Here is a 23,323-nt window from a genome sequence, read left to right on the forward strand (position 1 = left end):
TGCAACCTTAGAATTTTAGAATTTGAAGTTAGTGGTCTGTGCGCCGCGAATGGATATTCCCCCAGTTTCTATCCACTTTACGTAATTCACGAAATCTGATAGGTGCATGGTCTGGAGTGTATGAGGTCAGGGTATAACTTGTAGTACATAGTACATCCATAGTAGTTACCCACTTTGAACATTGAAGTTAAGCCAAATTGTTTAGTAAGCTTGCATGAATCCATATCCACCTCTAAACTTCAAAGCTTCTAAACTTAGTGACTGATACCACTACCAAAGCAAGACGCACTTCGACAGCATTGGGGTATAACAGCAGCAGCAAGCCTACAGTATGTTCCAATTGATCCTCACTTAAATAACTAAGGCTTACATGCCATTCTCTAGATGCTTCCCCAACGAATCGTAAGGGCTTCGGCTCTGCGATCGGCTTCCCTAGTAGCACACAGACTACCCATTATTCAGCAACGTACATTCCTTCCGCCCTCGCTCACCAATCGCGCTATCACCGAAGAGAAGTTCCCAGACCAGCGACAACTCACGGATGCTGAAGATCCGGACATTGTCAGTATACCTTTAGACATTGCGAGGGTTACGTGCCGGTACTAATGAGAACAGAACGGTGGCTACATCAACCCACCACGAGTCAAGCGACAGTTCCGCGATCCCCATGGAGACTGGTGGGACAAACAAGAGCGACGCAACTATGGCGAAGCCGTTCATGAGGATAACGATGTTCTCGGCATATTCTCTACCTACGAATATACCTGGGTCACTCCCGGCAAGGGAATACTGCAAATTGGCGCATTCATCGCAACCGTCGTGGGTGTTTGCTGGGTGGTCGGAAGGTTATACCCTGACAAGCCATCGTACCCACGAGAGTTTGAAGGTGGATTAGAACGAGAACTAGGTGGTTCAGGCACTGTGAGAGTAAGTGAAACTCTAGCCAATGGCCGAAATTGGCATGGATTGATACTAATCGTAATTCTAGGCGAGAGCTCCTGGTGACCCGGAGCCATACCAGGTGGCGGAAGTGGAAGAGGACGATTAAGAAGATTGTACAATCGTTCAAAATAGCTTGTTCATGGTACAGCAATACACATATATGCTTTCAGTATGAGACGGACCATTGAATGATAGCTGGGTTGACTTGCTGTCTCGTTTTTATACTCGGAGTTACCCTCTTTCATATTATACCTACCTACCTAACATGCCCTAGTAGTTACTAGGTAGTATATCAAACTCATTATCCTTCACATTATCCTTCGTATATGTTTATGCATCAAGATCTTCCCCTATTTTATTTTATTTTATTTTATTACATCTCCCGAGTGGAAAGAAGTACTATGGAGTAGGTAAGGATATCCATGTGAAAGTTTCTTTAGTCCCCTCAGCTCAGCCCGTACTTGCGTCTTTTCAAAGTGTTTAGCACAAGTAAATTTAGTGTGATCGGGGAATTCGAGATCCACCACGATGTTAAAAGGCAGGTGCTCGACATAAACGCCTAGAGAATGCGTGAAGTATCTACATACTAATAAGGTACTATGTTCCACGTACCTTCTTCGGGCGGGTGAAATAATGGGAGACCAAAATGAACCTGGGAAGTCGCGATGGAGCTATGGATTCGGAAAAGGGAGTGCCGTCGACTCACCACATGGCAATAAACATCCATCTACCTAGTCTATCCATCCATCACTTCGTCTACTTTTTCACCTAGACTGCTACTACAACTTGTAAAATACCCTCACTACAGCAATTCTTCGCCTTTTCCTTCTTCCTCTCTAACTCTCAATATTCACCCACTACGGTCTTTCGAGAGAATTGGTTCTGTTCTACATTTTGTCTCGCTGTATCAACCAATCAGTTATTATCTCAAGTTTCCCTACTTTCTGTTTGTTATCATCACTGTCAGTGAAGATGCGTTTCGAAGACTGGGACGTACTCCTATTTCCAAGGGATTGCAAAATCCCGGTCAAGGAGTTCAAGACTAACTGCCATGTTGTCCACGATAACGGTAAGGGCCATTTTCTAAAGCAATACTTTTTCTTCTCTTTTTTCCTCCCTGTTTACCCCCCCCCCCTTCCTTCTTTACCTGACTTGTCTATACTCGATGGCTGATCCAAAGATGTCTAGAATTCGCACACACCCGTGGATCTTTCGGCTTACCGACTATGACCTGCTTCATTCCTGCCTTGTCTTCGGGTACCCAGTTCAACATCTCGCTTCATTGCTGGAAAACTCCGGAAATCAGTCAATTCACCCGAAACTACAGCAAGCATCCTGAACTAGTCAAGTTTGAAGCCAGAGTGCTGGTTGATGGTCGCTTGGTTGCGTACGATTTCAACCCATTGTTTCCCTTCGAAGCTTCAACTCTAATCAGGCTTAGTTCATCTTCATTTAATCGTTCTGGACCATGGCCTCAGTTGATCAATCATAGCTTCGGTGAATCACACATGCTACAAGTATGCCTTTAAAAACTAACACCTGGCAACGTAGAATTTACGAAGAACGGAGACCTTGAAACCCTTCGATTCCCCCAATTTCGTAGCGAAGTGCTCCAGCAGAGCTACTGGAGCCCGGCGGATGAGATTGGGCGAATTAAAATCGTCATTAGCGAGGGCTTCCCTCGAGACTCTTTGACCGTTCCAATCGAACGAGTCAAGAATATCGTCGCATTTTCTTTCCAGCATGCTCCACTAGGTATCTAGAGAATCAGCTGCCCCTTCCTTTCTCAACCGAAACTATGTTCCATATTAATATGTGTTCGTTATAGACATCCTTGAGACTTCCGGGATTGCATGGCCAAATCCTGGAATGTGGCGACGTGGCCCTTTTAATCCTACTATGCCTGTCCCATCACAACAGCATGAAGATGGCCCAGAAGCACATCTTCACTCTCCTCGTCGCCGAACAAACTATATGAAAACTACTTCAAGTTCATCGGCCTATAACCCCGGCCCTCCAGGATTAGCACCGACCAATAACTTGCTCAGCTCTATGCCCACAACACAAGCTGTGCTTCAACGTAGTGGAGGCAGGTCTAGCTCGGCCTGGGTAGACCCTTTCACGACGCAGAAGTCCGAGGCTGCTGCCTGCTACGAATGGACGAACAACAACTTTGGGCCTGTAGGATATAACCTTGCTGCTGACAACGGCAAGTCAAGCCACAGTATTGCTTCCAACCGCAAGGCAACTACAAGCACTAGCAAGGTGTCCCATTCCGATGTCAGTATGCCCGATTATGGCCTGGGAACGTCCAATAGTACTCACAACATACCGGATCATCAATTTCTAAATATCTCGGCTTCCATACTAGGGGAGGTGGATAGCAGCACCAATGACCTCAAAGCACCAACCAACACTCCAACGACCATGGCTGGTACAAACTTCATGGACGATCTTAACCTCGACATGAGCAAAACTAGCACGCCTGGTAGTATGATGACCCACTTTGTCGACACTATTGCCCCTTTCTAGAACTATGAAGAGAAAACTACGTAGTGAGTAGTGCTAATAATAATTATTCGGCAGACGCGTCAATGAATGACTTCTTCAATTCCAACCACACGGCCTTCTCGCCTGAGTTCGCAACTTCTCTTACGCATTCGTTACTCAACCAGCCGCACCCTCTTGCCGTCCAGGGTGGAAGTATCGGTCAACCGGCCCCTGAAGTCAAATCACGCAAGGAAAATAGGCTCAACCAGAACTCTCCCAGTGATAACTTGTCTTCTAACGATCATTCTGAAATGCGTAAGGTCTCACAAACCTCATTTAGCAACCTTGGGAAAGAAACCAGGGAAACTAGCGCGAACAACTCCCCTCCGAGCCAAAGTGCGTTCTCGGGAGTGTTTTCACATCGATCCACATCTGCCGGGGATTTTGGGAATGACCTCACCAATGTTTTCACTCACTCGAGCATGGACTCACATGGAATTGACGACGCGAGCTCAGACGGCCGTATCATGAATGGGTCTGAGAAAGGCATCAAGCGCACTCGCCACTTCACGCCGGGTAGCGGAAGAGTTGTGGGAGATGATTGCGAAACACTGATTAAAAGCCCCAGGGTTCAGGTCGAGCTCGATGACCAATTTGGTGAAACAATTTGATGAATACAGCATCTACTTCTTGTGGGATCATTGAATATCCATTTGATTATTGGGAGCGTCGAGTGAAAGGGGTGCTTGTCATGCCGGTTACGGATATTATTGGAGCAAGGTTATTATCAACCTGTTAGAAGAATACGCCGCCTATATTTCAGCTCGTGTCTTCAACACATGGCCCGAGGAGTTTTAATAATACTCGACAAGCAGCCTCGGGTCGTTTTGTGGATTGACCTTTGGCATGAAACAAGCCTTGGAAGTCTTCATACTTAGGTACCTTAGGTAGTTTATGGTATTAAAGGCTGTAATATCTAATAGTAACAGGAGGGGATACTTTGTTGTTAGACTGAGCTGAGTATAGATAGAATACGCCAACTTCATCAGTACAACGCAACAAACAATACAATGGAAATAATAACTACTGACCTAACGTAGTTGAATGCTTTGCTGTAAAGTGTTGTATGCATGTGTTTAGCAGTACCTATGCAGTGCTACATACCCTAATGCATCTTGGGGTTGATGATACTACTTCCTGTCTACATATGTAGCTTCTGGTGGGGGTTAGTCGGGTTTACTAAGTAGGTATTCATAGTCGTGGAAGCCTATAGGGACTAAAAATAGTTCAGGTCGGGTAGGTGATAATGAGGTCGCTTGCTGCATGTACCTATTGATCCAATCCAGTAAGCCATCAGCTAGGAAGAAAAGTAAGGCTCTGGTAGGTATTGCTACATTCATTCTCAGTCCATTCTCAACGCCAAACCAAGACGAAAGCTCTACTCCTAATCTACCTATATACCCCCTTAGGGTATAGGCATATATATACATACCTCTATATACTTCTATATATCTTCCACCTACCGAGATTAAGCCACAGATAGTTCAGTCCAGGTCCTGTCAGGTCAAACTGTGAACGTCAACTTAGGTTACTAGGCATCTAGGTACCTAGGTATCCAAAAAAAGAAAAAAAATGGACAGCGAACCCCTATTGTAATTCATCCTCTCTAAACCCTTCTCGATTTGTGCTTCTCTGGACGCCCCCAAAAGAAGGGAGAGGTATTTACAACATGTCGATCCAAATTCCAAGTGACAGTCACCGAGGTAGTACCATGCATCATGAGGACTCTGGAGTACCTAGAAGAGATTTGAAATTATCGTGGGTAATGTAAAACCTTGTCTGATTGAACTCGTACGATACCGGGGATAAAGTTGTTGGAGATGAAGTGCTGCTTCAATATTGATGTTGTCCTCAAGTTGCTTGAGGCTTGAGCAATCTATTGCGGCTACGGCGACCGAGAGCGTTGCCTAGGTGGTTGCCTTTCGAACGGGTTGACGCTTGTTGAGTAAGAATTGAGAGCCCTGTTGTATGTTCCCCTAACTTCCATTAGGAATGCTACTTGGCTTGGGAAGTAATATTTTTTAATCCTTGAAACCAGTGCATGAACTCCTTTCTCTCCGTTGATCTTCATCTCCTGGTGAGCAACGTAAAGGATCTCTGGTTTGACGGATTTTTCAATCCAATAGCATGTCCCTATTAAATAGTGTTAGACGATATACAGCTTTTCTACCGAGCTAGCGATTCTTGCAACATGTAGCTGGTACTCATTGTCGATGATCGTCAGCGAAGGGAGTTAGAACTCTGGGGGGGCAGATGTGTTGTTTTTCTTGCTGCTCTCCAGCTCCTTGACATACTCGTTTTTCAGCCTGAGAATTTCGCGATCATGGAACTCCTCCCATGTTATATCATCGACCTCGTATCCCAAAGTTGGTTTTCCTTTCTCATAGGTGTCTGCCGGTGTAAGACCTGAGGGGTAATAGGGGAAGCACTCCCCCTTTTTTTTAATCTCCAAGGTGCTCCCTTGTTCAGCGCACGGGCGAGGTAGGTGGTGCGCTAACGACTATATATGGAAAACTGATTAAGTCGTATCTTCTTCATCTTCACCGTCGAGTCCTCGGAAATTGGCAGCCAAATTCAATCTCGCCGCACAAGGGCTGAGCTGTTTAGAGCATACCATGTGTAAAACTCACAGTTCTCATCCAAGCCACGTTACCGGCACACCAGCACCAAAACTACCTCCATAAGTACCTACCCAGGTACCTGGGCATGGGTTCTGCGCAAAGGAGGCGACAATCATTGACGAGAAGGCCACTGAATATACCCTCCCTTATTGAACTCTAGCCTTCTACAACAAGACGCTACGGCAACTGATATATATATATGTATCCAACGTTCTCTACGCCTCGTACATACTGCCTACTAGTAGGTACATACCTAACCTACATAAATACTCACTCATAACACGACACTAGCGGAACGGTACCGTCGCTATGCGCATCGGAGAGGATCCTCGTCGCCATATAACCAACCGTAAATCAGCATACGAAGGCCAGCGCATATTTACAGATACCTACGTACAATACCTAGTACCTACCTCCCTAGATACCTAGGCATAGGTATACCGACATTGTGCAAACACAGCATAATACGTATGTATGTATGTACCTATAGCACGTACTGTACAAACAAGAAAAGACAATTTTTATCGCAGAATTCTTCCTAAAAACAAAAAAAACAAAAAAAAAACGCCCCCTATCATCCCACGTGTCCTCCCAAGTCCAATACTCCAGGTACCTAATGTTGGGCACAACTTTATATGCATACCTCGCACAATTAGAATAGGATAATCACCACATGAACAGGTACACAATCTACATAACAACCTTATACACACTTTGCTATCTTCGATGTATGCATTACAAAGTAGGTACGCATCATATAAACCAAATAGTTATATATAACATTCGAGTTTCGCTACCTACATGTACTACTTATGCACAACCATATATATAAACATAACCTATACACACACACATATATATATATTTTCCATCAAACAAGAGAAATAGTAAAAAAACATCGCAATATCCGCTCTTAGATGCCTACCCGCCTAGGTTGACCTAGGTAGATAGCTCATAATTATACAAACGCTGACAAGCCCCCCACCCTCCAAGAAATTCTTATGCGTTTCCATCAAATTCTTTGTACATACATCGTCGTTCCTGCCACCAGGGGGCTTCGAAAGCAGTTGGATTGGTTATATCCAATACCCTAAAAGATAGGTAGGTTACCTACCATACAGCTCTCTCGCGGCCCTCAAAGGCAAAGTTCAAGACGACTCCTACGAAAAGGGCAGCGCATAGGAAAGTCGGGCCAATCCTGTCGTAGTACTTGATGATCCTACGCTGTCGGATACCCCTGCTCCGGTACAGATAGATGCCGACTGAATAGCAGAGCGACATGATAGCCAAGAGGGTGAAGATGCCGGAGACGACGAAGGAGAGAGTGGTCGGCTTAGAGCCGAAGTTGAGTAGCGTGACGGCGATGGTGCCGATGTAGATCGAGAACTCGAGCTAGGTATATCAAAGTTAGTCAAGAGATATAAGGGGGTTTATATAGGCAAAAAGAAATTTTACAAATCACATACCCAACTGAGATAAGTCCTTTCCGCAGCGAAGTAGACTTTAGGCTCAACCCTGATAGGCACATAGATTCTCTTGCCTTTGGGAGCTTTGAACTTCTTAGTCTGGACATCTTGATCGCCGAAATACATCTGGGTTCGGTTGCTGCGAGGAACTGTCGTAGCTCGAGGACGTGGTGTAATACTCATTAATACCGTCCACGCTCCATTGCTGGTTGCCTTCGCGTACTTCTTGGCGACAGTAGAGTAATACGTCCATCCACCAACTCGTCTTGCCTCCTCAAGCGCATCCTCTTCGTCTACTTCATTATCCGAGTCATAAAGGGGATAATCTTCGTTGTTGACAGTGCCCTCTGTGGTTTGTCCTTCTATATCCCCAAGCGCTGGAACCCGACGCGACAGGCCATTTCCATGGCCCGAAGGTCCGGCGGACCCAGCATCTGTAGTATCCTCAGCATCCGAATCAATATCGTCGTCATCGTCATCATCCGAAGTCGTGCCACTAGCGTGCGAGTGTGTCGGGCGGTGGATACCAAAGTCGTGTGATGCTGGTTTACGAATATCCACGTCCATTTGGGGCATCCAGTAAGGTAACAACTTTATCCGATCAGGGAACAGAGATGCGGTGCCATGAATAAACTTGGAAAATTTAGGCACAGCTTCAACGAGATGGCTCGAGATGAGTTGCCGAACCCATTCTGGAGGTTCTTGTCCATGCTGAGTTTGGAGCTTTACTTCCAAGACGGCGTATGGAAAGCGTAAGATATCTCCTGGAGGCAGTTGCGAGAATGGATAATCAATGCCAATATCCATACGTCTCCAATTGTTACCAGAACGCCTGACGCCATCCAGGTTGTCTTCTCGTACCATGCTAAGTTCGGTGTCAAGAGAGATTCGAACACGAGCATCAGCTGGCAGTTGAAATGCAGTCCGGTTGTAGAACGATCTGCAGACAGGCTTATAACCATTTCTCAAGACTGAGTACTGAACCTCTTTAGCGAGGGTCTCGTCCTCAGCAATAGCCTTTTCAGACTTCTTGCCCTCTTTTCGGGCCTTCTCAAAGATGGCGGCCGGGAGCAGGTCGCCTCTTAAGTATGAGTTGACATTCTTCTCCTTCATGGCAAAACGAGCCTTTACCGACTTCTCCCCAGTCCAATCCTCTCGATGCGTTTTACGCTCCACGAAGATAGTATCATTTTGCATGCCACCATACCATCGTAGACGAATCGCTTCAGCACCTTCCGTTTTCTTCAAACGACCTTCGTATAAGTCCCATTTTTCGGGATTATCGTAATAGATAGATGAGATAGCAGAATCTTGTATTTCAAATTCCTTGCTGGCATTGAACACCAGCACAGGTAGATGCTTTAAAATAACGAGTTTTAATTCGGTAACGTTGTCCGGGTGCACCCAATACTTGGTAGTCTGGCGAACGAAGCTACCCTGGGTACCACCGGCAGAACTATCACCCTTTACTGGATTGCCGCGCGTTCTGACGTTGTTGTACATGCTAGATAGCTTCACAACCTCGGCATCGAAATCCTCGTTGTAAAAGGGCTTGTTCTTAAGCGCCGCATCGAAAGAAGGTCGCAGGTGCCAGTTGGTCATTTTCTGCGTGGCTAGTTAGTTGAATTGCTACGTAGAATGCTCTGGATAGGGTTAACGAACGTCGTGCTTCTTGATAATCTTGTAGAAGCCGGTATAGTTGAGTTGAACATATTTAGCAAGATCATGGACATCAGCAATAATATCGCTCAAGTCTTCTTCGAGTAAGATGAACTCTTCCTCCGAGGGCCCTTGCTCCGTCAAACCTCGCTCAGTGACTTTGGAGACGACCTCCTTGACCTCTCGTTCGCTGACCGCTATGCGACGTTGAATTTCCGACTGCTTGACCTTAGTCTTGGTATAGACTTTGTCTAGCTCGGCATAGAGCCTAGCAATAAAGCGTTGCTCGTCCTCCTCTGTCCATCTGCTCTTCGATTGGCCTCTGGTCTTAGTTTTGCCCTTGCCCTTCTTATCTCCTCCGCTGCCATGTTCTTCGGTATCTAGAGGAGGCCCTGAAGCGGTCTTGAGTTCGGTTTTAAGTCCATCGTAATCGATATAGTACCATTGGTACTCGCGAATGATGCTAGAGCGTAGCTGTTCGCCGAACTTCATGACGATTAACCCCGGTCGAGCGTGCCACTTTTTATTGCCCTCAACGTTTCGTGTCGAAATCCAGGAGGTTTTCTTGGTTATCAAGTCTTCGACAATTAGCATGGGGAAACATGAGAAAAGTTGATAAATCTTTACAAAAAAAAAGGAAAGAAGCAAAACAGGATTTGTATAGGTAGGTTAGGTAGATATGTATAGAATATACAGGAGTTCTCTAACCTTTTCAATGCCTGCAGAGAATTGACTTGAGAAGTGTCGCGTGCTTGTATTTGCCGGTTCGTGGTAGGGTAACTCTAATAGGTAGTAAATATCGATAATAATAATAATAATACTAGAATAGAAAAGTGTAGCAAAGGGCGGTGAATTAAGTAGCTAGATGAATTGTTGGAGAGGTAATTGGATTGAATGGAGATGCCAATGTTTTCTAAGAGTCAGTTTATGGTGCAGCTTGCAGAAATGCACAGCAACAATGAAGCTTTTGGAAACAAAAACCCTGGAGGAGTTCCAACGCTCGTTCCCTCGCGTCATGATACAGGGCACCCGGGGGCAGTTTCCCCACGTGTTTTACACACTGGTACTAGGTAACTAACTAACTAGCTATTGAATAATTTTCACCGTCTAGCGCCAACCTTCCCAATTGTCCAATCAAGAAAACTTCGATTTGCACGTGTTATTCCTCTGTCTGTGCAAAATCTAGGCCGTTTTAGCGGCTCTAGCCGTTATACTTTAGCGTCATTGGACGCTGAAAATATTTCAATGTTCCAAGTTTCAAACATACTACAGGGTAGTTATGTACAATGTTTGTATTCGTATGTACATATGTAGGCACCTAACCCAAGTAAGTTACAACGCTATTACACCCATGGCTGCATTATTATGTGCATCAATTGATTCTTTTTTAGCAGCCATATGGAATTGATTCCGCTTCAGGGCTGTTCTAACTACACACAGTCCTGTATAACTAACTACCGCCTACAGAGCTATTGATCAATTACCCCGCCGTAACCAAACTCAACTGCTACGAAATTAATTCTTCTCTCCTATTTGACTACCCCGCCACACCATCTTTTACGTATCTACCTCTAGGTTAAGAGCTGTCTGTTACTCGCTTACATACCTCCCTACCTCCCAGGTACATACATACACTCCGTGGTCTCTTCAACGATGGCAGACCCCGACACCATCACCGCGCGCATCCCCGCCTCCTGCCCAGCCTCGATCTCGCAGATCCTCTACCACGCCTGGCACCACGACCTCGCCGGCCTCAAGCCCCTTCTCAACGTGCCCGGCCGCGCCAGCGTCCAGGAGCCCACGACGGGGGAAACCCCCCTACACGCCGCGATCCGCGCCTGCGCCCCTGTGAACCGCAGCACCCTCGACGACGACGATGCGGAGGTCGTCGAGCGCGCCAAGGCCGTCGTGCACGAGCTCTTCATGAGCGGCGCCATCTGGAACGACGTCGACGACCACGACGAGACCCCCGCCTGCATCGCCGAGCGCCTCGGCCTGAAGGATCTGTACGCGCTGTGCGTCGGCGCCGGCGTGCGTGCCGAGCTGCTGTTCGGCTTGCTTAACGGGTACGAGCAGCTGGATTCAGATGACGAGGACTCGGACGAAGAGGAAGAAAAGGGGCAGGAAGGCAAAGGGGAAGAGAATATAGACGCAACGGGAGAAAAGGAGGAGGAGGAAGCCCAAATCATAGTAGACTCCGACCCCGACCGCGCCTTCGTCCCGCGCAAGAAGGCTGTCGGCCCCGACGTCAACAGCGCGGACTACCTGCGCTCGAGCCTGACGTACAGCGATGGGAAGCTAGTCGACTCCTCGCAAAATGGTGTGATGAGTACGTGCCTCCCTACCCCTACCCCTACCCCTATTCCAATACCTAGCTTTCCAAATATCCGCCCCCCTTAAAAAAAGGAGAAAGAAAAAAGAAAAGTTTACTAACCCCCTTTCCCCTATCCAGTGGCCTGGGAAACCTCCATAATGCGCGCCTCGCTCACCTCTCTCCTCCCCTCCCTCCCCCCCGGCCGCCGAATCCTGAACATCGGCTTCGGGATGGGCATAATCGACAGCATGTTCGCCGGCACGCAGCCCTCCAAGCACCACATCATCGAGGCGCACCCCGCCGTCCTATCGCACATCGCCACCAGCCCCGAGAGCAGATTCGGTCCGGAATGGGAGGCCAGCGGCCCGAGTGCCGGCGCCTTCAAGGTCCACGCCGGCAGGTGGCAGGACGTGGTGCCGCAGCTGCTCGACCAGGGCGAGCTCTACGACGCCATCTACTTCGACACCTTCGGCGAGGACTACGGCCAGCTGCGCATGTTCTTCACCGAGTACGTCCCCGCCCTGCTCGAAGAGCAGGGCAGGTTCGGGTTCTTCAATGGCCTGGGCGCCGACCGCAAGATCTGCTACGATGTCTACACCCAGGTGGTCGAGATGCATCTCAGCGATGCCGGGATGGACGTCGAGTGGCAGGAGCTGGACGTGGACATGGAGGGCTTACAGAAGGAAGGCGAGGGAGAATGGCAAGGTGTCAAGAGACGCTACTGGACACTCGATAGTAAGTTCAATTCGATATTTTTCTCTTCTAATTTTTTTTTTTTTTACTTTTCTTTCCAAAAGGTTCTTGATAGCAAGCTAACCTGCGATAGAATATCGACTTCCGACTTGTACCCTCATGGGATAGCTCTGTAATACCGCATCTAAAATCTGGGCGAACTTATTTTATTTTTTTTAATATCTATCCTTCTAAGGACGTATCGCTACTTTTCCGCCGGATGAGCTAAGCTATACTTCAATCGACTTCACTAGCTACTTATTTGAAGTTCTCCGGGTGCAAGATACCGGCAGTGTTACCTTTCTGTACTCTCTTGAGCGTAAGGGCAGCAATGACAGCAGCACCAACACCACTTCCATCTTCGGCAGCGAGGATTTCTATTGGGTCTTCTTCCTTGGAATTCTTCTTGGCGGGCCAGTCAAGAATCTCTCGAAGGGCCTGGGCTCCTCGTGCCTTGAAATGCGGGTATTTGTTAAAGACGGAACCATCAGCACCAACATGGCAGGGTTGGAGGTTCTTCTTGGTGCAAATTGCGGCAACTCCACAGGCTGATAGTCGAGCAGCCCGTGTACCAATTAGCTCGGCAGCCCGGCGGATCAGCTCAAGTTCCGGACGAGTGCAGGACAAGTGGAGCTTGTCCTGAAATAGATCCGCAGTTTCCTGCAAGTTCTCAAATGGGTCGCTGTATAGGGTTAGCTTTACGAACTCGGAGACAGGGTTCTAACCATTGGACAACTTACTCTTCGATAGCCGAGAGGAATGACGAGTCAAGGGTGTACGCCTTACGAAGGTGTTTGATATCCTGTCCAGCGAAGATGTGAACCTCCTTATTCTCATGCAAATCGACCATGATCAATCGGAAAATCTCGCCGAGATAGAGACCTGCGATACATTTCTCAAAGGCTTGCTGTCCTGGTCGAGGGGATTCCTTATCAACGATAATGTCGTAAGGGGTACGCGGGAGGACTTTGTGCTCGTTGTCAAATGCACCCCACTCGCAGTTGATGGCCATCGGGAAATTTGGGTCCAGGTTCAGGTGAGCGAGCTTAGGAATAGAACCGCAGTTCTCCATGTACGCCGCGTTACAGCCAGTTCCGAAAATACATCCGATAGCCATCTTTGGGTCAGTGTATGCGGAAGCAATGAGAGTGCCAGTAGTGTCGTTGATAAGAGCAGAGACTTTGATAGGAACATTCTATAAACCCTTATTAATAACACTATCTCCAATGGTCAGCATCCATGGTTAAACATACCTGTTGGTCTAAGGCAGCCTCTAGCATTGGCACAACATTCTTGCCTTCAACACCGTTGATGTCGAAACCCTTAGTCCATCGTTGTAGAACACCCTCGTCAATGTAGTTCTGGGTAGCAGGGTACGAGAACGTAAAACCAAGCGGGATCTTCTCTGCTGTTGCAGGAAGTTCGCCATGATGAGTCTCGATGAACTGTTTCAAGCAATCGGCAATATACTCCCAAAGCTCTTCACATTCTCCAGTCTTGAGCTCCTCGGGCATGCGGTACTTCGACTGAATAATGTCGAACTCTGACTTGTTTTCTGTTAGGGTAATCTCACAAACACGCAGGTTGGTGCCGCCCATATCCAAAGCTAAGTATGTGCCTGTCTCGGATCCATCCGGAAAGTCCATTACCCAAGTTGGGTTCATTGGCTGTGTAGTAGTATCGTTAGTTATACTCCTCTCTCAAACATACACATTACACAATTTGAGTCTATTTGTAACTTACGATACTACCGCCTTCTACGCTGAGGCCTATCAAACTATTAGTACCGTAATCTGTGAAAATAGTTTACTATCACTCACCTTTTTCAAGCTCGGAGACAAAATGCTTGGTGATTTCCTTGAGCTTGGGTGTGCCAACAAAGAATTGCTCTTCCAGCTTCTTAATCTCGGCGAGAAGATCTTTTGGTACATCGGCCATCGATCCTACAACGCTTGATGTTAGCAAACTACACATTCATGATCAAGAGGTGCGAATAACCGTCTATATGAATTGTCGTTGGGAAGCCAGGTGCAGTTGATCTCATCTCAGACTCCATCTTGTTGTTCAAACAGTAGTTCAAGTAGCTGAAGTGGTAGAAAAGGGGGAGAAGGTGAAATTAAGTATGTATGTGTATAAGTTGGGAATATGTTGCATGTTTGATGTATAGGAGACAGATCATAACGAGCTTTTGAGTATGATCAGATTTCAAGTTAGGTATTACATGCTCAAAGAACCAACTTCTTAATAACATGACTCCCGTGATGTTGGTTACCAGTCATCCTTGTGAGTACACGCTAGGGCATATTGAAAGAGCAACTTTGCCCATAGCCAACACGAAACGCTACCATTTCCAACAGCCATTCAGTCGTACCCATTCATCTGAAGAGAATGAAGGTATGACGGATAGCAAACAAAACGAAATCACCCATAGTACTAGGTATACTACCAAGTGAGGTATACATACATATACCAAACTGAGCATATAAATCCCAAGTTTATGGGTGATACATACACTACTAGTAATGGCCTAGCAACATTGAAGCAATCGACAAACATGAAGCCCCTCGAGACTCAATGAGTAGAATATACATAATACAAAGAGATGATGTTGTACGTACCCTTCCGGGATGGAGGCTTTCGAGGACCTAGACCAACCATTTTGATGATATATTTAAATTAATATGCTGAAATATTCAAAATTTGTTGGTAGAAATGAAGGATATGTGAGAACAGCCTAGAGGATTCAAGTTTCTTTGTTAGTGAATATGACAATACTTCAATACGATATAAAAAAAGATGAAAAGCTTTGGAGGGGCAGAGTTGCTAATGAGTGACGAGGTTTTTTCTGTTTAAAAAGTTGACTCGGAGCTTGGATATCCAGATAAGAGGAAGTCCGAGACGTGTAAAAAGATAAGGGACTTACTCAGCTCAGCTTGGCCAGAACTTAACACAATACAATTATAGATGAGCGTTGCGGGTTAAGAGCAAAAGCAAGGAAATGAAAGATGGATATGTTGAAAATAGCGGTAGGTACCTTAAGTAAATATGTAGGTGATGCCAATGTGTGATGCTGGAGCTGGAGGTTCTTAATACTTGTATGAATTACTGAGGGGGAAATAAAGTTGCCCCTCCATCCTCATCATCGACCCACAAATTCCCTTTCCTTTGGTTCTATCACTTTTTAAGTCAATTTCTATTGGCCTCTAGGCTTTCTAGGCCGGGTTGGTGGAATGCATAGGTGGATCTAGAGCGCACCGAAAAAAGGCTCAGGTACTCCATATCCATGTCAAACTCTCCTTAACTTACTATATCTATTAGTAGCATTCAGCATCAACTTTGTCATGTTTACATCTGTAATCTCAAGATAATTTTTATACTTTTCGTAGTCTTTTTCAATGGCCAACAATTAAACCTATCAGACACTTCTTATTTCTAAGTGGGCTAGTATAGCGGTGTGCCTGGTTCCTGGTGTACATAGGTAGCCATCCATTCATATTTGAAGGGGAGCATAGCTACGGACTTCCAAGGCTGTCAGCATGGAACTCCGTCATTGAATCTTACACAATCTGGCAATCTCAAGTTTCACAGGCCCCTCACCTCACCACACCCCGCATTCAACGATTGAAAGCTCCTTTGAATCTTGGGTCGTACTGTCGTGGGGTGATAACCCCATCATGTTGATAGGCTTATAAAGAGGAATAAGAGCGATTTGAGCGATTTGTTGGCTAGGTAGGTAGGTAGGTACATAGGGGATATGTACCTACTACTAAAGTAAAATACCTTTTTGATGTATTGCTGTTACATGTGACACATGTAATTATCTCGCCTGAGGCACAGAATGGTGATGGTGTCTTACTTTTTTGTTGAAGGCAGGGGAAGCTCAGATGGTAACAACCTTGAAGCTCAACATTGAAGTGTCTAGTTATAAGTGTCGCTACCATCGCTTAAGCTTGATGTTTTAAGCTTGATGTCTTAAGCTTGACGTCTCAAAGGTAAAAGGTAAAAGGTAACCCCAGAACCTTGAACGTTAAAGCTTTAATTGATAGATAGCTTGCCTTATCGAAAGAAATATTCAGATGCTCTAACTCAAACAGGACTAGAGTCATCTACTACTAGTAGTTAGTATGTAGGTTAAGGTAGTATTGCGGATTAACGTGTCTCCTCAATTCCGGATCGGACATGTGGATCCATGTGCCCGATGTGCATTGGCAACGTAAGCTGGAACTTTTTGAAAGGTGTCGGCTTAAGTTTCAATTAAGTTGGATGTTGTACTAGTAATAAACAGCTTCTATGTAGTGTTAGTAGCAGCTGTCTTAACCTCAACATTCCCAAGCCATTGTATATTTGATATTTGCATTGGCGCTACTCATTTTTTTATGAGTAGTCCGTTCGGTCTTTATTCGCCATGAAGTTTACTGCTGTCGCAGCAGCTTGCGTTTCGTTAATTTCGCAGGTCCTCGCCGATTCCACCATTGCTGGATCCTCATCTTCTAAGATCACTCTCCCAGCTACTTTCAAGCCCCCCCAAGTTTTCAAGAATGCCAATTTGGTACATATCATCTCGCTAGAGAAAAGCTATGCAAAGGAGTCCATCAACGTCCTAGTTGAGAATGTATCCCCCGAGCCGCAAGATGAATACTTCCTCCCATTCACCAGCCAGCAGATGGAGAGGATCGGAGGCATTGAGGTGAAGGACAGAAAGGATGCGACTGTGACAGGCTTCGGATTAGAAGCTGTCGAGTTTGACCTTTCAAGGTAAATACCACAACACCCCCATTGATGCCTATCGTGGTCGTTTTCCTAACAGACTTCTAGCGATATTCAATATTATCGCATTAAGTTACCTACACCCTTACCGGCCAAAGGACAACAGACCCTAGGCATTTCCTTCTACTACCTCGATTCCGTTGCGCCATTGCCAGCTGCGATTCAACAATCCGAAAAACAGTACCTTGTCTACCAATTCTCAGCATACTGTCTATCAGCTTACCCGACCTTGAAGCAAAAGACGGAGGTTAAGCTCCCCTCTTCTGATATTACCGACTACACCAAGCTTGCGAGCAGCGGCGAGACGAAGGAATTCCCACAGAAACAAGGGTCGAAGCTTACATACGGTCCTTTCCCCGAAGTTCCGGCTGGCGCAGTGTCTCCGGTCAAAGTACGGTACGAGTTCACCAAGCCCGTCAACTTTGTGTCGCATTTGGAACGCGATATTGAAGTTAGCCACTGGGGCGGTAATGTCGCTTTTGAAGAGCGATATACTCTATTCAACCATGGCGCCAACCTTTCGGAGCAGTTTAACAGAGTTAAATGGGCGCAGGCTCAGTTCTTCAACCCTCAATCGTATGCCTTGAAGGAGTTAAGGTTCCCCCTCCGAGTTGGAAGCAAGGATGTGTACTTCACGGATGTTATTGGCAATGTATCGACATCGCGCTTCCGCTCTAACAAACGGGAGGCCAACCTCGAGCTCAAGCCTCGTTACCCTGTCTTTGGCGGCTGGAAGTATCCGTTCACCATTGGTTGGAACGCCGATGCTAAGTCCTTCTTGAAAAAGAAGTCTGGTGATAGCTACATATTAAACGTGCCTTTCCTCGAGGGCCCTAAGCAGCAGGAAGGTGCCGCATTTGAGCAGACCCAAATTCGCGTGCTCTTACCAGAAGGCGCCGAGTGAGTATAGCCTTGATGCGCGTCACACATTAAATGTCTATTAACAATTCTGCAGGAATGTCCGTTTCTATACCACAATCCCCGAATCTTCCATCACGGGTTACACGGTTGATTTGCAAAAGACTTATCTAGACACTATTGGCCGCACAGTGCTGACAATCAAGGCAAGAAATTTGGTGGATGACTTACGAGACCGCGAGCTTATCGTCTCATATGACTATTCGCTACTCGCTAGCCTGCGCAAACCTTTGATCATATTTTCGAGTATGATTACAGTATTTGTTGGAATGTGGGCAATCTCCAAGGTGGATGTTAAGTTCTCCACGAAATAAGAGGCGTTTGGTTCTTCTTGGGATGAGGTATATGCGCATGTACGTTAGAGGGAACTTGGAAGGGGGGGAATTCCAAAAGGATTTGGCGGTGGCCTCCAAGTCTAGAGTAGCCCATATGGCGTAGATACGGCACGAATGAATGCAAAAAAAGAATTTAATGAATTGAGTCCTCCGAGTTGTCGATCGTCGCCGTGCTCCGAGGCCAAGAGATCGGCTAGATATCTCGCATATGCTGCCGAGCTTCAATGAGTTGATATTTTTTCGAATGAGCTTAGGTCACGACATCATGCTAAAAGGAAGCTGAGCTATGTCGTCAACTGGTCAGCTTGTTTATGTATCTTCCAGGGTCCAAAACTCCAAGGGTTCTTGCTGTTGAGGTAGTAGCACTAATAACTGTAACAACCAAGCTAAGCTAGCCCGGCGGCATTGGCGATTAGGGCGCTGCAGGCTGACGTCGGCGCCGCATCATAGGCTCTACCATGTCAGAAAACCTCGGAACGGGATGCAAAAGTGGCAGGGCCGGTACAGATTTTGAAGCCATGCCGTGTTTCCAAGCACCACGAAGCCGAGCTTTGAATGAGAAGGAAACAAGTAGTCTGTCCCATCGTCAACGCTGCAAGGGTGTCTGAGACGGGATCCGTACTTGCAGCTTGTGATGTATGTAGGGAAGTATGCACATGAAGCCGTTGAATGTACAAGTGGACATGTATTACGATTCACGGTGGATAAGTATGCATTTTGACAACCGACACGAGATGATGCAGAAGGGGGAAAATACTGTACTGTGTAGGTAGTGCAGGTAGGAAGCCATATTTTTCGTTTCCTTGGCACGAGACACTACTCCTGTGCGAAATATCCTGTCAACCCGGCTCCACGGAACGCGGCGACCCATCTCGTGTTATTGATCGCCACGTCCGGGCTAACCTGTTCGTACATGCATATCTACACTACATACCAACATGTACAATACATGTGCATACATACGCAACGAGTTCGTTCGAGCCCATCATGTTGAACTTGAAGGTCCTGATGTGTTGGGACTAGACTAAATAGTTACTACAGTAATACATAACTACCACAGAGACGGAGGAGGAGGGAGGATAAGGCTTCTTGGCAAACCCCATAGGCTGCAACTGCTGATTTTCTAGACGTGTGTGGCGTAAGTAACTAGTTGCTGGACGCTTCTACAGCACCACCAAGTTCTACAGAAAAAAAAATGCGGTAGGTACATATATACAGTACATAGCCTCTTCTGCAGCAGGGATCGCTAGCATGGAAAAGAAAAAGGGATGCGCGCGAGGATCATTTTTTCGAGATCATCGATAAATCTTGGAGTTACATACATACATACATACATACAATGACATACATACCGCCAATGATCTAATCTAAGCCACTATGTACATACACTAGAATTGTTCTTCCTTCGGTACGCCCAGGTAGTAGGTAGGGTACATATGTAGGTAAAAAGAAGGGTTACACCGGAAGACACTTTCCTGCCCCCCTCGTGATGCGTTTTGGGTCAGCAAGGCTGACCCCTAGTAAATAGGTAGGACCTTGATTAAGGTAGGTATACGAAAGTTGGTTAAATACCTATTGGCTTCCTTCCTCTCTCCTTGGACAGATGGTCTTGATTCTTCCCATTCTATTCTATTCCACCTCGCCAACAAAACAACCAGTATTTGTTCCCATCCCTTACTTGACCCCGAGAACAACATTGAACCTCGAAGAACAGCACAGCTTCGCATATACATACCTACTTAACCCATCATATACTACTATACCTATCATCTACCACCTATCCCCAAGCACCTTCCCCGGACAGCGTACATATGCGCTCTCCACCACCCCGCCAAAGCATCGAGTACAACTCTGCCACAACCCGCAACAACCGCACCAGCATCACCATCACTTCTTCCTCCCCCTCCCCCTCCTCCTCCTCAACAACAACAACAATCCGCGAAACCAAGATGTGCTTCCGAGCCGAGCCCTCGCGGAAGCACTACTACCACGAGGAGTACATCCCCGTGCGCCAGGTGCACCACCACCAGCACCGGTCGTCGACGCCGCGCGCCAGCTACCACTCGCACCACGTCCACGCGCACAGCCCCCGCGTCAGCACCACGAGCTACCGCCGCAGCACCCCCGTCGTGTATGAGCGGACGAGCCAGACGCGGTACCACTAAAAGGGATGAGGAAGGCTACTGCTACCTCCTCCAGCTATACTACCTACCTACCTAATGCCAACTGCATACTGCATACTACATAGTATGTATGCAGGTATGCAGTACATATGCATGCAAAAGTTTTCTGCGGCCAACCAACAACCCGCAAACGCTGGTTGACTTTTACCAAATATTTACTACCTAATATAGTCCAAAGATCTGTTTGTTTGTTTTTTCCAATGAAATAAAGCCGGGACGGATACATAGGAAAGGAAAGCGAAGGAAGAAGGGCACGGGTTTTTCTTCCTACACAACTACAACATATTAATAACTTACCTATACAATTCTTTTTTACCTATTTTATTTAATGTTATTTTCTATTCAATTCATTTCCCCCTATAAAACCAAAGAACGTACACACATACACACAGACGAACAGACAGACATGATTCATGAGTTCTCGAGGAAAAGCGTTATGAGGCATTGGAAGGCGGGGTGCTACAAAAAGGGGGGGGGGGAAGAAGTCCGGGGTTGGCACTATGTACCCTAGCCATTAACTAGCTAGCAGAGACCAAGACTTAAAAAGAACAATTAATTCAAAAGCTGAGCTTAGTTAGCTTTTAGAAATAAATGACATCATGAGATATTCTTTAGCTTCCAACTCCGTCGTCATCTGGTCTGCTTTGAGATTCTAACCTTGGCAGGTGCATCCTTGTTTTTCATTGTGCAATTGTGCAATTGTGATGTGATCATGTTAAGTGAATGCATGTGTAATGTTGCCAAGAATGAGAAGGGAAGGAGTTACTGTATCTACTATTACTCTACCTACCTAAGGTATGCAATGTATCTTATTATGTAGATTCATTTGATATCATCAAGGATTTGCGAACATATTGAATGATTGTCCAAACATATTATCGGATCTACATATAATATCTACACAGATTTACGATACACGCCCCATAGTGTACCCACATACTATCTAGGTTAGTATTCGTCCATATCCTCGGGTTGTCAGTCATTGGTGATAGATGCCCTTAGGTTAGAGTCTTAGCTTCAATGTTCGCAACTTCCCACCTCTGCCAGTACTCGACAAATTATGGAAGGTTATACAGGTTTCTTGAGACGGGAACCGAAGCTGCCAACTACATAAGCAAGAGAATATCATGAGGAGAAAGAGCTAACAAGTTTACAAGTAGGTAAACAGCCATACTGTCGATATTCCTAAAAAGAGAACGGGTGAACCCCGAAGACTCTCCTTTTACTTTGAACGCATCATGTAGGTGACGATGGATTTCCAATTTTTCAGCGGTAGTTCCAAAGGCGTGCTGGAGCTCGAGAGAATGTCGCAGCCCAGTCACAAAAACAGCAGTCGGTCTCTAGGGTCGACATATCTGTAATCCCTCTTCGATTCCTAGCATATACAGACCTTAGATCCACTAATGCATAAAACCTCGCTCTATAGGAATCGTTCCCTCTCTATACGTTCCACCAAGGGCAACGCCGCGAATGCACCAACATCGCCTACGCGCCGCAAGGGGTTCTCTTTTGCATCATTGCGAGGCTCGATCCAGCCAGAGTTGTCGCGGCGTTTATACCAGGTGATCAAATCAGCCAATAATCTAGTGTCGGCGCACGAGACAGCAGGAAGGGAGCGCGAGGCTATCGCGAAGCAACTATCAGAATGGGGCGAGCAGACAGGTGACGAAGCAGTGTCAGACATTAGCGACAAGGTGGGCGTTGTATTATCGGAGCTTGGTGCCCAAGAAGAGCTGTACGCCCACGGCCTCGACGACGCCCGCGGTGTTCTCAAAAACATCCGCAACACTGAGAAGAGCGTCCAGCCCAGCCGCGATACTCGGGCTAAAATTGCAGACGAGATCCAACGCCTTAAGTTCAAGGAGCCTCAGAGCCCTCGCCTCGTCATCCTCGAGCAGGAGCTTGTTAGAGCTGAGGCTGAAAACTTGGTTGCAGAGGCCCAGTTAACGAATACTGTAAGTTTCCAGTTGTCACTTGACTTGTTTGAAAATTGCACTTCTTTATTGAAATATTGGCATGTGGTGGGATTGCTGACGTGCTATGCAGACTCGTAACAAGCTGAGGGAAGCTTACGACACCGAGTTTGCCGCCGTAATCGAGCGTGCGGAGAAACAGATCATCCTCGCCAAGCATGGTCGTCGTCTTCTCGACCTCTTAGACGACTCGCCCGTCACACCTGGTGACGCGAGACGTAGGTATGAGAATGGACTCGCCGCCCGACAAGTCCTCATCGATGTGGAGGACGATCTCAAAGCATGGGAGAATAATGCAAATACCTATGACTCGATACTCGCAGATGACACATACCACGAATCTTCGCATGTGGCCATGGATGGAAGCAGCGCCCTAGGCGGCAGCGGCAGTAGAGGTGGAGGTGTAAGAGGCGAGACACCGGTCATGACTGATGCCAGTCATTCGTATGCTCCAGAAGGTGATGAGAATCATCGCCCGGCTGCTAGCACAGCGCCACACGTGAGCCCTACGCCCACCTTAAGTGATGATGAGAGGAAGTAGGAAATATATCCTCGTTCGGGGTTTAATGGCATGATATGTGTATACCCAATTGTTGCCATTAGTATATTGCACTTTATGGGATTATCAATGAAAGGAAGGAAGGATAACGGTCTGGTTTTCGTTAAAGCTGAGTTGGGAACTGGGTGGTTGTTTGCTTTGCATATTCTATATCTTAGGTAGGAAGGTAGTTATAATATTATCGTCTCAATCGGATTGAACTAGAATCAGGGAGGTTTTGATTCCTGGCACCAGCATATGTACGTATGCCTACGAAAGTTGTAGAGGTTTTTAGTTTTATGGTTATCTGTAGCGATACAACTTC

The 23,323-nt window shown here is 46.5% G+C and overlaps 8 protein-coding genes across 8 annotated transcripts; 6 read left to right on the forward strand and 2 right to left on the reverse strand.

Annotated features, from left to right (window-relative positions):
• Positions 1–384: 384 nt before the first annotated feature.
• Positions 385–1,048, forward strand: GGS25DRAFT_516542 (uncharacterized protein; the record flags this gene model as incomplete). The annotated part of the gene is made up of 3 exons (XM_049263215.1): positions 385–561; positions 616–927; positions 989–1,048. The coding sequence occupies 3 exons, from the start codon at positions 385–387 to the stop codon at positions 1,046–1,048; spliced, it is 549 nt and encodes a 182-aa protein (XP_049121012.1).
• Positions 1,049–1,914: 866 nt separating this feature from the next.
• Positions 1,915–4,508, forward strand: GGS25DRAFT_526869 (uncharacterized protein; the record flags this gene model as incomplete). Its single annotated transcript, XM_049265047.1, has 5 exons — positions 1,915–2,011; positions 2,131–2,439; positions 2,494–2,697; positions 2,771–3,433; positions 3,529–4,508. 5 exons carry the CDS (start codon positions 1,915–1,917, stop codon positions 4,101–4,103), a joined length of 1,848 nt encoding a protein of 615 aa, XP_049121013.1. The 3' UTR covers positions 4,104–4,508.
• A 2,355-nt stretch (positions 4,509–6,863) lies between these two features.
• Positions 6,864–10,196, reverse strand: GGS25DRAFT_468411 (SPX-domain-containing protein). Its single transcript, XM_049259064.1, has 4 exons — positions 9,947–10,196; positions 9,242–9,816; positions 7,580–9,184; positions 6,864–7,505 (listed from the first exon to the last, which is right to left on the reverse strand). The coding sequence occupies exons 2-4, from the start codon at positions 9,728–9,730 to the stop codon at positions 7,224–7,226; spliced, it is 2,376 nt and encodes a 791-aa protein (XP_049121014.1). The 5' UTR covers positions 9,731–9,816; positions 9,947–10,196; the 3' UTR covers positions 6,864–7,223.
• Positions 10,197–10,780: 584 nt separating this feature from the next.
• On the forward strand, positions 10,781–12,514 carry GGS25DRAFT_10387 (arginine N-methyltransferase 2). The gene is made up of 3 exons (XM_049255980.1): positions 10,781–11,567; positions 11,691–12,287; positions 12,379–12,514. The coding sequence occupies exons 1-3, from the start codon at positions 10,892–10,894 to the stop codon at positions 12,411–12,413; spliced, it is 1,308 nt and encodes a 435-aa protein (XP_049121015.1). The 5' UTR covers positions 10,781–10,891; the 3' UTR covers positions 12,414–12,514.
• GGS25DRAFT_468415 (hexokinase) lies at positions 12,265–15,411 on the reverse strand. The gene is made up of 7 exons (XM_049259065.1): positions 15,208–15,411; positions 14,903–15,018; positions 14,105–14,227; positions 14,028–14,053; positions 13,538–13,951; positions 13,025–13,479; positions 12,265–12,966 (listed from the first exon to the last, which is right to left on the reverse strand). The coding sequence occupies exons 2-7, from the start codon at positions 14,940–14,942 to the stop codon at positions 12,543–12,545; spliced, it is 1,482 nt and encodes a 493-aa protein (XP_049121016.1). The 5' UTR covers positions 14,943–15,018; positions 15,208–15,411; the 3' UTR covers positions 12,265–12,542.
• Positions 15,412–16,508: 1,097 nt separating this feature from the next.
• Positions 16,509–18,539, forward strand: GGS25DRAFT_468420 (Ribophorin I). Its single transcript, XM_049259066.1, has 3 exons — positions 16,509–17,039; positions 17,100–17,951; positions 18,007–18,539. Exons 1-3 carry the CDS (start codon positions 16,690–16,692, stop codon positions 18,281–18,283), a joined length of 1,479 nt encoding a protein of 492 aa, XP_049121017.1. The 5' UTR covers positions 16,509–16,689; the 3' UTR covers positions 18,284–18,539.
• A 1,112-nt stretch (positions 18,540–19,651) lies between these two features.
• Positions 19,652–20,491, forward strand: GGS25DRAFT_10408 (uncharacterized protein). The gene is made up of 2 exons (XM_049255983.1): positions 19,652–19,849; positions 19,963–20,491. Exon 2 carries the CDS (start codon positions 20,116–20,118, stop codon positions 20,467–20,469), a length of 354 nt encoding a protein of 117 aa, XP_049121018.1. The 5' UTR covers positions 19,652–19,849; positions 19,963–20,115; the 3' UTR covers positions 20,470–20,491.
• Positions 20,492–21,117: 626 nt separating this feature from the next.
• Positions 21,118–23,293, forward strand: GGS25DRAFT_468428 (putative sphingolipid long chain base-responsive protein). The gene is made up of 4 exons (XM_049259067.1): positions 21,118–21,434; positions 21,495–21,727; positions 21,914–22,442; positions 22,534–23,293. Coding segments are annotated over exons 2-4 (999 nt in total). The 5' UTR covers positions 21,118–21,434; positions 21,495–21,725; the 3' UTR covers positions 23,002–23,293.
• Positions 23,294–23,323: the final 30 nt, after the last annotated feature.

Source organism: Hypoxylon fragiforme (assembly GCF_022984875.1).
Source record: "Hypoxylon fragiforme strain CBS 206.31 chromosome Unknown GGS25scaffold_1, whole genome shotgun sequence".
Taxonomy (NCBI): Eukaryota; Fungi; Ascomycota; class Sordariomycetes; order Xylariales; family Hypoxylaceae; genus Hypoxylon; species Hypoxylon fragiforme.

Excerpts from the sequence above, each read along its gene's own strand:
- GGS25DRAFT_468415 (XM_049259065.1), bottom strand. The coding sequence starts at position 14,942 with ATGGTTGGTCTAGGTCCTCGAAAGCCTCCATCCCGGAAGG. Across the intron at positions 14,054-14,104 it reads TGTCTCCGAGCTTGAAAAAG|GCCTCAGCGTAGAAGGCGGT; the intron begins GTGAGTGATAGT and ends ATAGTTTGATAG. Across the intron at positions 12,967-13,024 it reads TTCCTCTCGGCTATCGAAGA|CGACCCATTTGAGAACTTGC; the intron begins GTAAGTTGTCCA and ends AACCCTATACAG.
- GGS25DRAFT_468420 (XM_049259066.1), top strand. The coding sequence starts at position 16,690 with ATGAAGTTTACTGCTGTCGCAGCAGCTTGCGTTTCGTTAATTTCGCAG. Across the intron at positions 17,040-17,099 it reads GTCGAGTTTGACCTTTCAAG|CGATATTCAATATTATCGCA; the intron begins GTAAATACCACA and ends ACAGACTTCTAG. Across the intron at positions 17,952-18,006 it reads CTCTTACCAGAAGGCGCCGA|GAATGTCCGTTTCTATACCA; the intron begins GTGAGTATAGCC and ends ACAATTCTGCAG.
- GGS25DRAFT_10387 (XM_049255980.1), top strand. The coding sequence starts at position 10,892 with ATGGCAGACCCCGACACCATCACCGCGCGCATCCCCGCCTCCTGCCCA. Across the intron at positions 11,568-11,690 it reads CTCGCAAAATGGTGTGATGA|TGGCCTGGGAAACCTCCATA; the intron begins GTACGTGCCTCC and ends TCCCCTATCCAG. Across the intron at positions 12,288-12,378 it reads ACGCTACTGGACACTCGATA|AATATCGACTTCCGACTTGT; the intron begins GTAAGTTCAATT and ends AACCTGCGATAG.
- GGS25DRAFT_10408 (XM_049255983.1), top strand. The coding sequence starts at position 20,116 with ATGCGCTCTCCACCACCCCGCCAAAGCATCGAGTACAACTCTGCCACA.
- GGS25DRAFT_468411 (XM_049259064.1), bottom strand. The coding sequence starts at position 9,730 with ATGAAGTTCGGCGAACAGCTACGCTCTAGCATCATTCGCGAGTACCAA. Across the intron at positions 9,185-9,241 it reads AGATTATCAAGAAGCACGAC|AAAATGACCAACTGGCACCT; the intron begins GTTCGTTAACCC and ends CTAGCCACGCAG. Across the intron at positions 7,506-7,579 it reads AAAGGACTTATCTCAGTTGG|CTCGAGTTCTCGATCTACAT; the intron begins GTATGTGATTTG and ends TGATATACCTAG.
- GGS25DRAFT_468428 (XM_049259067.1), top strand. Across the intron at positions 22,443-22,533 it reads AGGCCCAGTTAACGAATACT|ACTCGTAACAAGCTGAGGGA; the intron begins GTAAGTTTCCAG and ends CGTGCTATGCAG.